At 40.2% G+C, this 13,883-nt stretch overlaps 1 protein-coding gene across 1 annotated transcript; it reads right to left on the reverse strand.

Moving 5' to 3' along the window:
* Nucleotides 1-12,780: 12,780 nt before the first annotated feature.
* On the reverse strand, nt 12,781-13,587 carry LOC126690806 (proline-rich receptor-like protein kinase PERK1). The gene has a single exon (XM_050385935.1). The coding sequence runs from the start codon at nt 13,585-13,587 to the stop codon at nt 12,781-12,783; it is 807 nt and encodes a 268-aa protein (XP_050241892.1).
* Between the last annotated feature and the right edge of the window lie 296 nt (nt 13,588-13,883).

A 13,883-nucleotide genomic window follows, 5' to 3' on the forward strand; every position in this document is an offset into this window, starting at 1 on the left:
CGGGAGGAATGTCCAAGTCTATGTCGACGACATGCTGGTGAAGAGCCGGAAGGAGGAAGACCACTTGGAAGATCTCAAGGAAACATTCGGCACACTTCGATCCTACAACATGAAACTCAATCCGGGAAAGTGCGCATTCGGTGTAACGGCAGGCAAATTCCTAGGATTCATGGTATCTCAAAGGGGGATTGAAGCTAACCCGGACAAAATCCGAGCCATAATGGAGATGGGCCCCCCGAGAAACATGAAGGAAGTACAGAGCCTTAACGGCAAGGTAGCGGCATTGAATAGATTCGTGTCGAGAGCGACGGACAAGTGTTTACCCTTCTTTCGAACATTGAAAAAGTCATTCGAGTGGACGGACGAGTGTCAACGAGCCTTCGAGGAGTTAAAAACCTATCTATCTTCACCACCTCTACTGAGCCCCTCGCAACCAGGTGAAGAGCTCTTCCTCTATTTGGCTGTCTCCACGGCGGCCGTCAGCGCGGCCTTAATCAGAGAGGAGGACAGGGCACAGAAGCCCGTGTACTACGCCAGCCGGGTGCTCCGCGGTGCCGAGGAAAGATACCAACCTATGGAGAAACTCGCTTTTGCGTTGGTCACGGCGGCTCGCAAGCTCAAGCCCTACTTTCAAGCCCATACCGTGAATGTAATGACCGACAAGCCCTTGCGAAGGGCACTAAGTAATCCTGAAGCCGCAGGTCGACTGACGCTATGGGCAATAGAATTGAGTGAGTTTGACATCAAGTACCGTCCACGTGTGGCCATTAAAGGACAAGCTGTAGCCGACTTCATAGCAGAGTTTACGCATGACGCGGACAAGGGGGCAGAAGAACCCCCCCAGTAGAACATCTACACCGACGGATCATCCAATAAGCGAGTTGGAGGAGCCGGCATAGTATTGCTGTCACCTGAAGGAGACAAGATTGAATGTATGGTCCGTCTCGACTTCTCCATTACCAACAATGAAGCAGAATACGAAGCGGTGGCAGCAGGACTCGACCTAGCCAGAGCCGTCGAAGCTGAAAGTGTGGTCGTGCATTGCGACTCTCAAGTCGTGACCAATCAAGTAAACGGAGATTATGAATGTAAAGGGGAAAGGTTGAAGAGATATCTTGATCAAGTAAGGGCGAGAGTCGACGGGCTAAAAGCAATGTTCGTCCAGATCCCCAGGGGAGACAATGAGCTCGCCGATCGGCTAGCCAAAGCCGCTTCAGCAGAACATATGATGACACCGGGTAACGTACTTCCCTTTGTTCAAATCTTTCCGCTAATAGACCCCGACAACATGCAGGAGATACGCTCCGGAAGAAACTGGACTACGCAGATAACTTCATACTTAAAGGACGGGATATTGCCAGAAGAAAAGGAGGCAGCGAGAAAGCTAAAAGTCCGAGCGGCAAGGTTCGTCTTGATAAAAGACATTCTTTACAAGAGAGGTTTCTCCCGTCCTTACCTAAGATGTCTCGGGGTTGAAGAGGCAGACTACGTGATGAGGGAAGTACACGAAGGGATATGCGGGAACCATTCTGGATCGCGGTCGTTAGTGCACAAACTGTTACGAGCTGGGTATTACTGGCCGACCATGCAGAAGGATGCTGAGTCCTACGTTAAAAGATGCGACAGATGCCAGAGGTTCAGCAATTTTATCGGACAGCCAGCTGAAGAGCTAACCCTTATAACGGCTCCAACCGTTCGCTCAGTGGGGACTGGACATCATGGGACCTTTCCCAACGGCGATAAGGCAGCTAAAGTTCTTGGTAGTGGGTATTGACTACTTCACAAAATGGGTAGAAGCGGAAGCCTTGGCCACCATTACAGAAAAGAACATTAGAAGTTTTGTCTGGCGGAGCATAGTATGTAGGTTTGGTATTCCTAGAGTCCTTGTCTCAGATAATGGGAGGCAGTTCGACAACGGCCACTTCCGGGATTTCTGCACACAGCTAGGAATAAAAAACCACTACTCATCACCCGCCCATCCTCAGGCTAACGGCCAGGTTGAAGTCACGAACCGATCCCTGTTAAAGATTATCAAGACTCGGCTCGAGGGGGCAAAGGACATATGGCCCGAAGAATTTCCGAGCATACTCTGGGCATACAGGACAACGGCGAGGACTCCGACAGGAGAGACCCCATTTCGACTGACATACGGGAGCGAGGCAGTCATCCCGGCAGAAGTGGGGCTCACAAGTTACAGGGTTCACAACCAGGACGAGAGCAGGAATGACGAATCAATGAGGCTACAGCTGGACCTGATAGATGAGGTTAGGTCGGCGGCGGAGCAAAGGATCGCTAGATACCAGGATCGGATGTCCAGACATTACAACTCCCGGGTCCGACACAGAAACTGCCAAGTAGGAGACCTCGTACTCCGGAAGGTCATGGGTGCAACTAGAGACTCTACACAGGGAAAACTCGGCCCCAACTGGGAAGGACCTTATAGAGTTACGTCGTGGAAAAGGAAAGGAACATACCACCTGGAGACGACAGACGGAGAAAAGCTACCGCATCCATGGAATGCTGAGCATTTGAGGAAATACTACCAGTAATAGAAACACGGCGAACAACAACCAATTTTTCTTTCGGTTTAAGCCTTTTATAAGTTTTTCTTTTAACTGTTTTTCTTTTGCTACAATCTTGTCGTGCCTTTTTTAAGTCCGAGGGGGCAGGCACTTTTCCTTTACGCATTTCTATAATCAGATGCAATTTTGATATTCTACTTGAATGTATTGCAATTGTCCACAAAGTTAACGGAAACTAAATGAAGTCCACAAGATGGACGGATTATCCTACAGGGACGATCACTTTAAGTCCACAATGTGGACGGATCATCCTACAGGGATGATAACCTTAAGTCCACAAGATGGACGGATAAAATATGAAGTCCACAAGATGGACGGATTATCCTACAGGGACGATCACTTTAAGTCCACAAGGTGGACGGATCATACTACAGGGATGATAACCTTAAGTCCACAAGATGGACGGATAAAATATGAAGTCCACAAGGTGGACGGATCATACTACAGGGATGATAACCTTAAGTCCACAAGATGGACGGATAAAATATGAAGTCCACAAGGTGGACGGATCATCCTACAGGGATGATAACCTTAAGTCCACAAGATGGACGGACACAAAATAAAGACCACAAGATGGACGGACACAAAATAAAGTCCACAAGATGGACGGACACAAAATAAAGTCCACAAGATGGACGGGCGCAATATAAGTCCACAAGATGGACGGATCATCCTGCAAGGACGATCACTTTAAGTCCACAAGATGGACGGACCATCCTACAGGGATGGTAACCTTAAGTCCACAAGATGGACGGACCATCCTATAGGGATGATAACCTTAAGTACACAAGATGGACGGACACAAAATAAAGTCCACAAGATGGACGGACACAATGTAAGTCCACAAGATGGACGGACCATCCTGCAAGGACGATCACTTTAAGTCCACAAGATGGACGGATCACCCTGCATGGACGATCACTTCAAGTCCACTTTAAGTCCACAAGATGGACGGATAATCCAACAAGGACGATCACCACAAGGTGGACGGACTATCCTAAATGGAGATAACTTAGTCCATAAAATGGACGGATACAAAATGAAGTCCACCATATGGACGGATCACCTCAGAAGATGACCACTTAAAGTTCACAGGTTGGACGGATCATCCACGACGGAAATAAGATAAAGAATAAATTTTAGACAATAAAGTAGTATCCACAAGGTGGACGGAACATTCCACAGATTTGCAAAGAATAAATTTTTAAGATCAAAAACATACCTATACATGAACGGATATAAACAGGTCAAGCAACGGCAAAATTCAAAACATATAAAATGAGATGCATGGATTCATTCAACAAAATAGGCCATTAAAAGGCAATGTTTACATATCATCAACAACGGATGAGAATTGTTCCAAAAAGTATTAAAAAAAAAAAAAAAAAAAATCCTTCTACTGAGCCTTATCCGCATTATCGACGGGCTGAGGAACCGTCTCCGTGTCAAGCTCAGCTTGATCAACTTTCGCTGGTGCAGACGCCCCGTCACCAACTGCGTCGTCGACATCAAAGAGGTCGTCTGTATCCTCGGAGGCAACAGGTACGACGGATGACTGAACCGGGTCTTCAACTTTGAACTTGGAAGGGTCCACGTCTGGATAAGCTTGCTTGACTTGACGGAGGGCATCCATGAAGCCCTGATGGAAGGAATCGCCCAGCTCAGTGATTAGGGCGTCGGAGTCACGGTATTCACGAACCACCACGTCCTTAGCCTGACGGACTTCATTCTTCAGCTCGGCTATCTCTTTGTCCTTGCTCTCTAGAGCCTTCTTTGCCTCCTCCGTCATCTGTTCAAGGCTCTTCCTTGCCTTCTCCGACAGCTCAAGCTTCTTCTCTATCTTGGGTCTCCAGTTTCGCAGTTGGAGGAGTTCTTCCTCCGTCTTCTCCGCCTTGGCCCGTACACGATCCAAGGCCGTCTCTTGGCTGAGGCACCGTCCCATTAGCCCCTTCATCATGACCATTGCCTGAAAAATAACAACACAGTTATAAAACAAACTTTCGGCAGATGATTTAAGTTGTATTTGAGTGGTAGACGGACTATCTTACCTGTGTAATTGCAAACAGGCCCGTCTCCCCCATGGCCTCCGTCGAGTGGTTGCCTAAATCTTCATAATCCTCCGCCGAGATGATGGAGGAAATCTGTTCTAAGGCATGCTTAGAATCCTCTCGAAGAAGGACGGGCGGCTTCTCGTCATCCTTCGACGGGCCTTTCATCAAGCCCTTGCCAACCCCGTGCTTGGTTGGAGTGACCGTCTTCGGAGGCTCCGCCATGAGTCCCACGACAGGATCTAAAGACACTTTGGCCTTCTTGGCCTGGCAGTCCGCTTTGGGCTGAGTCTTCCGCTTCGCAGACGGATTGCTTGGGCCCGTCGCAGGGGGAGCGTCGTCAGCAGTCTTCTTTGCAGCCTTTGACCGGATCAAGGCTCTTCTCTTAGCATCGTCCATCTCTGAAACATGGACGGGGGAGTTAATTAACAAAAAATAAGATGCATAATTTTTTCAAGTAAAGGGTGACGAACTTACGCCTCCTTATCTGTGTTTCGTACTTGACGGCAGCCGCTGTAGGTTCTGGTCCGTCGTAATACCAGTGAATGGTATTTAGTGTTACCAGCTTCTGTAAGGTTGAATTTATTCAACCATCTAATTGGCTTTATTCCGTGCCAAATTTGCTTGTAATTCAGCATTTAGTAACCCTGTATTTAGGTGGGATTGTTGTAAGGGTAGTGAGTGAGATAGTGTGAAGATTGCTCAAGAGTGTGCAAGAAAACAGAGAGTCGCGGCTGGGACTCGCGACTGGACTCGCGGCTTCAACCCGCCAGAATCTGCACACGTGCCAAGCATGCTGGAAGATGAACAGTCATGCTAGCTGGAGCACTACAGGACAAAACAGGACAACTGGCCATACGGTTAACTCGCGACTGGAACTCGCGACTTAGTCAAGCCGCGAGGTCAAGCCGCGAGCCACCCCTGTTTTGGAAAAACCTGACGTTTCGCATTCCACTCCTCTTCAGTATAAATACCCTTTTAACCCACGATTGAAAGAGAGCTTCCAGAGAGAATTTTGAGAGAGAAACCCTAAAGAAAAACCAGATTGTTTTACCCACAATCTCTACCTTAGAGTCTCATCAAAATCCCTCACTCTCTTCCTCTCCATTGTCAAATCCTTGAGAGGCCTTTATACCAAACCTGGTTCTCACCATTATCATCTCTGTGAGACAGTCGTTTGGAGTTCTGGGAAGCAGTTAGGAAGGAGCCAATCTTTATTGGTTGATGCTACGGTGAAGTAGCGGAATCCGGAAAGCTAGAAAAGAAAAAGGTTCGGCGCAACCTCGTTGGAGCAAGAAGCTTGGAGGGCTTAGGTGCATTGGGTAGATTAGGCTTGGAGGGTCTATTGCTGTCCTTGTATCCCAACTGTATTTTCTAGTGGATTGATTACCGCTTGGAGGGCGGCGGAGAGGTTTTTCGCCGAGGTCTTCGGTTTCCTCTTCGATAACATATCTGGTGTTATCGCTGTGTTTGCATCTTCCTTCCTCTCTATCTCTGCCTTTACATTATCTGCTGTGGTTTATTTTGTTGTGGCTTAGATAGTTGTTTAATCAATACCATGTTATAGCATATGTTAAGTTTCCGCACACTATTGTTTAACATATTGCGTGTGTTGATTAAATTGGTTTTTGGGGGTCTAAACGTTCAAAAGTGTTTTTGTACACGTTTTTGAACTTTCAGCTTCGCCCAAGTCCTTTCCTCCGGCTTGGTCTTTGAGAGGATTTTCTCAATGAAAGCAAACTCCTTAAGGTCAATTTGGGGCCGTCGTCTAACTGCAAAAGAAGAAAGAGGACGGTTAGATTATATTCAAAAAACTTAGTAATGTTAAAGTTTGGAGGATAGTCCATACTAGACGGATCCAATATGCCCCAAGTAGTGTCGACGGGCATGAAATCTGTTTCCCCAGGACGACCCATCCAACCGTCGCCTTCTAGGAAGAAGAACCAACTCTTCCAATCCCTATTTGAGTCCGGCGTGTCATAGATGACTTTCAGCAACGGACTCCTGGGGACGAAGCTATAAATTCCCCTGGATTTGTCAATTTCGTCCGGACGGTAGTAGTGGAAAAACTCCCTAACCGTCAGCCTCTTTTCTCCGTTGGACATGGCACCGTACAAGACCTCCATCGCTATAAAAACTCTCCAAGCATTAGGGGAAATCTGGTTCACGGATAACCCCAGCTGACGGAGGAGCAAACGGTGAAGCGAACTCAATGGGAATCTAAGTCCGGCCTTCAACATTTGCTCATACACCCCGACTCCCTCTACCCCGTCATAGTAACACCTCTTTGATTTGTAGGGTAGACGGATCGTAACATTTTCTGGAATTTGATAATTATCCCTAAATGTCTTAAAGTGCTTTTCCTTGATAACGGACGTGAAGAAATTCACCGTCCACTCCAGTAGCATGACGAACTTCCTGAGCCCATCAGCACCAATGACGGATCTGACAACTTGATCCTCACCAACACCAGGTCCCTCGTCTGGATCAACCACCTCCAGATCCTCATATGTTGAGGACGAGGAGGAGGTGGACGGACTACTATCATCTGGACTACCTTGTTCTCGTTGACCGGACGGATATACTTCCTCGTAATCCACCCCGTCACGAATAACTGACTGATTACTCGACGCACTAGACATTTCCTACACGAAACGACAAGAGCCTAAGACTCTGACGGTCTATGTGTCTATAACGGATGTGGATTGTAAGGAAAATTAAAACAAGTATAAGTTTTAAGAAGAGCACTTACCAGTTTTGCCAACGAAGTGATGAAGGATGGCGTTGACGACTAAGGTAAATGAACGGATCAGCAGATTATGACGGGTGCGCTCTGACAAGGGTGACGGGTGCGCTCTGAAAGCTTGATTTCTATTGAAACTGAAGAAATGAGAGGAATCACTCCCTTATTTATAAGAGAGATGCACGGAAGTCGAAGCGTCGCTTCGATCCGAGACAAGGTCCAATCAGCTTGTAACACGTGTCATCGGCATTAATTACCTTCGTACAGCCTGTCTGTAGTTGGTGTGATCGACGGACTCCTCATTTGAACCGTCATCCTATCTTGCGTTGATCCGTCAACCCGTTATGACAACTTAAAACTCCCCGTCTCATGAGCCTCCTTCCGTCATAAAAATACTCGTCATACCCTCACATTTGGATCGTCACCCCATTGATCCTTTATCCTAAAAGCTGACGGACCACTGGGGTGAAGGGGGCAACTGAAGATGGTAAGATATAAGGCCTACCTGACGGGCCCACCTGATGGGCATGACTGGCACACCTGAACGGGCCTGACGGCCCTGCCTGAACGGTCCTGACGGCCCTGCCTGACGGGCATGACAGGCCTACCTGAAGTGACGAGTTGGGACTGTTGGGCCTGTGCAAGGTTTATCCCACGCGCTTTGAAGGCCCATCGCTGACAGGCACAGTAAGGGCCCATGATCCAAAATCTCTATCTCCTAGAAAAGCCCTATGATCCGAAAACGGAAATCTTGACTCACTACGCTCAAGGGAATTTGTATGAGAGTCCCACATTGAAAAGATTTGGAAACTAAGGAGAAAAGTCAACCCTTTATCACTATAAAAGGCTTGCCACCTTCAGAAATCGAGGTACGCTTTAATTGACCCTCTCTAACGCTCTAAGTAAAACAGAAGAATTCTAACTTGACCGTCGGAGAACCTTTGGCCGGCACCACACCGGTGCTCTCTGAAGGATTCTTTCGATTGCTTCTGTCGTGCAGGTTCGATTCGAGTCGCGAGTACGGTGTGACCCATTGGTGACAATTTTCGACGTCATCATAGCCTAAAACTAAAACCTTACCGAATAAAATAAATATTATTACATATTTTGAAAATCTAACCGTTAAATTGTCTGTTCTTTGCGTTCTTAATACACATGTCAAATTTTGTATCAATTGGATATTATTTACTTTATGATCTATAAGTTTATATTTTATGCATAATTTTAAACTACAAAAACTTGCAATTTAAACAATTTATTGATGAGATAACTATTGATCTTTATTTTTCTAGAAATTTTGTAAGCATGGAGGATATAAGATGAAGATGTAATCCAATGATGAATTTGTCAAAATTCATTTCCAATAAAAAGATATTAAGTAAGGTTGTAGCCTTAGGCTACAACCAATTTTGTAGCTAAACTTTGTCATTTTTCTTTCTTTCTTTGGAAGCTTGGGTTTGATTGACAAAATTATCAACTTTTTTAAAAAAAAAAATTTTGACAAACACAAAATTTTCAACCTAAGTTACCTCCAACCCACAAAATTAGTAGTTAAAAATTAAAACTTTTTTAGTATGATTTATTTTGAATTTTGAGACTTTTTAAATTTGTTAGATTGGTTTATTTTGTAACTTTTAGACTTAGTTTGATAAATTTGAATATTAAGTTCAATTGTGTACATTTCAATAATTTATTAAATAATGTGCTTAAATAGTTAAATAGAAACATAAATAACTTATTGAAAAAGTAGTATCAACTTGATAACCTAACTCAACTTGACCTAACCCCTTTAAGATGGATTGAGTTGATTTTTAAAGTTATCATGGATTAGATTGAAAAATTTTCTATTCAAAGAAGTTTGATTGAGTTGAAAAAAATACTTCAAATCCAATGCAATTAGGGGACCATGCACTTCCCAAACGCTAATCCCAAATAAAGCGGATGTCTTCTCTCTCTCTCTCTCTCTCTCTCTCTCTCTCTCTCTCTCTCTCTCTTAATTTTTTTTCTGCCAATTGTACAACCCTTTTGTTTTTCAATTTTACACATTTTGAAATAGTTTATCCTAATAATAAAGAATAATGTTACATTCACAACATTTTCACAATAAATTTTAGATGATAAGTTGTTATTGGTTCTAATTTGAGCCCACCACTGACATTAATTTTTCATTTACTAGTAATAGCTTGTCACCTAAATTTTTTTTTTTGAAAATATTATAGATGTAGCATATCCCAACAATAGAATAGTTCTCACCTGATCATCGTAAATCATTTAGTTTTTTTTTTTAAAAAAAATTATATAATTTAGCTAATTTAATTTTAGGCTAAAAAATTTAAATGGTAAAATTTAGATAGAGTATCATATGTGTAGTAAATTAGGTTTTTCAATTGAATTTAAACTCTTCTTTTTCTTTTTCTTTTTGGAGAAGAGAATTCAAACACTTGGTTATTTGGAATTTAATTATTTATGGAATTAGTTAATACAACAAAGTGTTTGAATTCAATTGGGGATTCTAATGTATTGTAACTTAGATCAAGTTTTACCCAAATTTAAATTACTACTTTGATTAAAATATTATTAAACATTCAATAAAATATATATATATATATATATATATAAATCCTAATTTATTCTCTACTTGAGGAACTATATAATTTTTCAATTTTGATGATATGTGTGAAATCTTTTATTTTGTATATGTTTGAATCTATATCTCTACTACTATTTAAGGGGCTTCTCCTGTTAGGATCCTCATTTTATTTGTTCAAAAAAAACCTCTATACCCATATGTTTAAATAGAGACAAAACTAAAGGACAATCCGGTAAAAATACAACTCTAACTCCTACTAAAATATTGCCAAAAAAATAGGGCAACTCTCTTGTTAATTTTCAAATTACTTTATCCACTTATAAATTAGATTCTCAAAATAAAAATTATATACATAAAATAAAAACATAAGTTTTTTTTTTTTGGCTACAAAATAGGATCATGAAAAAAAAAATAGTCTCATCACACGCGCAAAACACGTGTGTTGAGGCTAGTATATACGAATAGGCAAAATTTAGAGAAAATTCAATTTAATTCTACAATTGAAGTCCAATTTTGCGCCATGTGTCCTAAATTATTTTTTTTAGAGAGAATTTTATTTCTTAATTTTGGAGTCAAATGTGGACCACATCATAAATATTTATTTAAGTGAGTTATTGTACACAAAACTAATGAGTTTAGAATTAATGAATAAAAAAAATGGAAAATTTACATTTTCTACCTAATAATATTCTTACAAGACTTTTTAAGGAGTTAAAAAAAAAAAAAAAAAAACTATCAATAATATTTAAATTATATATGTAAGAATTATACTATCCATTTTAATGTATTTTTTTTAAGTATATCTATGCATATGCATAGGGTTACAAAATAGTTTTAATTAATGCATGAACATGACTATACTACCAATAGTAACAATAAAAATAACCTAATATCAAGAGTCTTGTAGCCTACCAACACCTCTTGATGTTTTTAATAAAATATTTAGGATTTAAATCCTCCCTCCTTAGTTGTATTATCAAATTAAAAAAAGGTATGATAATATAATTATAATTATTGAATTCTTATAAATTGATTGATCAATTTTTAAATAAAAAATGTCATTAAAAATTTATTAATCATGTTATTGATGTGAAACCAATAAAATTTTATTACTACACAAATTTGTAAACTTTTAGTAGTAAAATTGATAATAGCTTTATTCCATAACATATTTATAAACTCATAAAAAAATCATAGTTAAGCTGAATAATAGTAACGTTAAGAGCCTTGTAACTCAATGATATTACTTAGAGTCTTTGATAACCAAGATTCGAATCCCAACTTGTTATAACAAAAAAGTTATTTGAAAAATAAGTTAATTAAGAGTAGGGTATTGTGAATGTGAATCGCATTTATAAAGAAATTGAATGGGCGAGAATTTGTTGGTTTTGTTTATTTAGGAGATGTTTCTATGAATTCTAATCACAATTGATCATGGTCCGTGTAGAGTTATCTTCACCTGTCATAATTTACTTTAATATCAAACTAGATTATTGTGGAACAAAGTTTCTTTCTAAACTAATTTATAGAGAAACTCTTTAAACTTCTCATATATCTCTTTTTTGGCCTAAGTGTGAATTTTGAAAATATAACCATTGAATTTCATGTTCCTTATATTCTTAACACATATATCAAATTTCATTCAAATCGAATATTATTTACTATTCTATTAATAAATTTATTTTTTATACACAATTTTACACCACAAAAACTTAAATTTTAACATTTGCATGATGATATAACAATTGCTCTTTGATTTTATTGAAATTTTACAAGTATGAAAGATATAATAAGAACATGCAATCCAACGATTAGATTTTCAAAATTCACACTCAATATAAAAATATATATGAGGAGTTTGTAGGAATTTATTAATTATTATGCCTTAGGTTTTGATCATGGACCGAGCATATATCTTTGAGATAATATGGTTCAAAAAGAATTATATCTTCGTATCAAAAAAAAAAAAAGAATTATGGTGCCGTTTGTATTCGGCTGAAACTTGCGTCTGGTGTCTGTGTTCCTTCTCTCTCTCTTTTTTTTTTTCATTTCACGCGTTTTGTAGAAAGGAGGAGACCATTAACACTGTAGCAATACTGTTTATGTACTGTTTATGGGACCCACAGCCACTTTATTCATAAAAAAAAAAAATATTAAAAATGGGTCCCACAGTACTATTTACACATTTAAAAATTATTTTGCTACAGTGTTTTCAGTTTTCAGTTTTCAGTTTCAGTAACAATAAGTTCAATCCAAACGGACCCTATATCTCAACATTCAGCCCAAAAAAAAAAAAAAAAAGATTATATAATTTATATCTCAATTAAGAATTTCAGATCTTATAGGTGGAAAAGTTAACCAATATTCCAATTCTATTATTCATATATAAAGCTTATAAACCATGAAACTGATCTCCATAATAACTGACAATTTCAATTTGAAGATCTTACCAAATTAAGATAATATTACCGTCTAATTAATCCAACTTTCCAGCAAAGAAAATTAAGTAGTGAACATTCTTCAAAAACTATACTGGAACTTCCATTACCATTTCTCATGTAGCATGGATCATTCAAGAACTGATCTTGTAGAGTAATACCACAGCTGCATACATATTTTTAAAAGTAGTAGTACAAATTTTTAGATACATCATAATTCTATAGGCAGAGAATCTTCACCGTCTTAGAAAATTTAGAACAACAATCTTTTGTGCCATAATTTTAATGTAACAAGACTGTGTGATGGAGAAAAAATGGTATTCAATTTGAAAGTGCACATAAGATAATTATGAAAAAAGATTTAGGAAAAATTGTAGTCCTAGAATATCTCGAGCTCCTCTCGCTTACCCAAGTATTTGTACTGTGTGCTTCTCTTCTTATCCTTCCTCTTCTTGCACACCAAAGCTCCCAACCCAATAATACAAACACCACCAATTATAAGCCCAGCCAGAGTTCCTCCATTTCCACGCGAAGAAACTTCTGGTTCTTGCTCAAACACCCCAGCATCATCTTCAGCACTGTAACTGAAGGGTGTTGCAGGAGGGAGCTTTGGAGAAGACTCATCAGTGTCCGATTCCATAGCCATGGATGGAGCGGGCACAGGAGCTTCAAGCGGAGAGTAGAAACCATCGCCTTCAGTTTCAGGAGCCATAGCTTCGAAATAAGGAGGAGGAGGAGAAGCATATTCAGGAGAAAGAGAGTTGTCTGATTCATATTCAGGAGCCAGGGGTTCTTCTTCACCGTAAGGAGAAGGAGAAGGAGAAGGAGAATAGTATTCATATTCAGGAGCTAATGATTCGATATAAGGAGGAGGAGAATTGTATTGGTATGCTGAAGAGAGTGGGTCATCTCCTGCATAAGGGGAAGGAGCAGAGTATTGTGGTGAGAGAGAGTCATATTGGGTTTGATCAGGAGCTTGAGCAAATGAATTTTCAATTGGGTTTGTAGGTGTGGTGTTATTTGCAAGTGATGAGAGCTCATCAGATTGGTCTTCAGGCATGGTATCACTGCCTAATGATAGCTCAAATGGGTCTGTAGGTTCAGTTGCATTTGTTGGCATGGTAAGAATTACTGCTAATGAGAGGACTATAAGCATAAAGAAACATTGTTTTGAGAATTCTGCCATGGTTAAAGGTATTGGCTAGAGAGAGAGAGAGCTTGAATGTGTAAAAACTTTAGAAGCAAACAAAAGGTATATATATGCTATAAGATTTTTGAAGTGTTTTAGTAAATGAACTTGGAGAACTCTACGTTTTGAAGAGACGAGAAGAGCTTAAATACGTGTTTGAGAGAAATAAGCATTGCTTTCAGGGTGGCAAATGGAAGGTCCAAGAAGAATTGAAGAAATGGTGGCAAATGGAAATTAAATGGTTTCTCTATCTCGTTTTAATTTTCATGATTAAGTAGAGAATACGACAACGT

This window comes from Quercus robur, chromosome 7, assembly GCF_932294415.1.
Source record: "Quercus robur chromosome 7, dhQueRobu3.1, whole genome shotgun sequence".
NCBI classification, from domain to species: Eukaryota; Viridiplantae; Streptophyta; class Magnoliopsida; order Fagales; family Fagaceae; genus Quercus; species Quercus robur.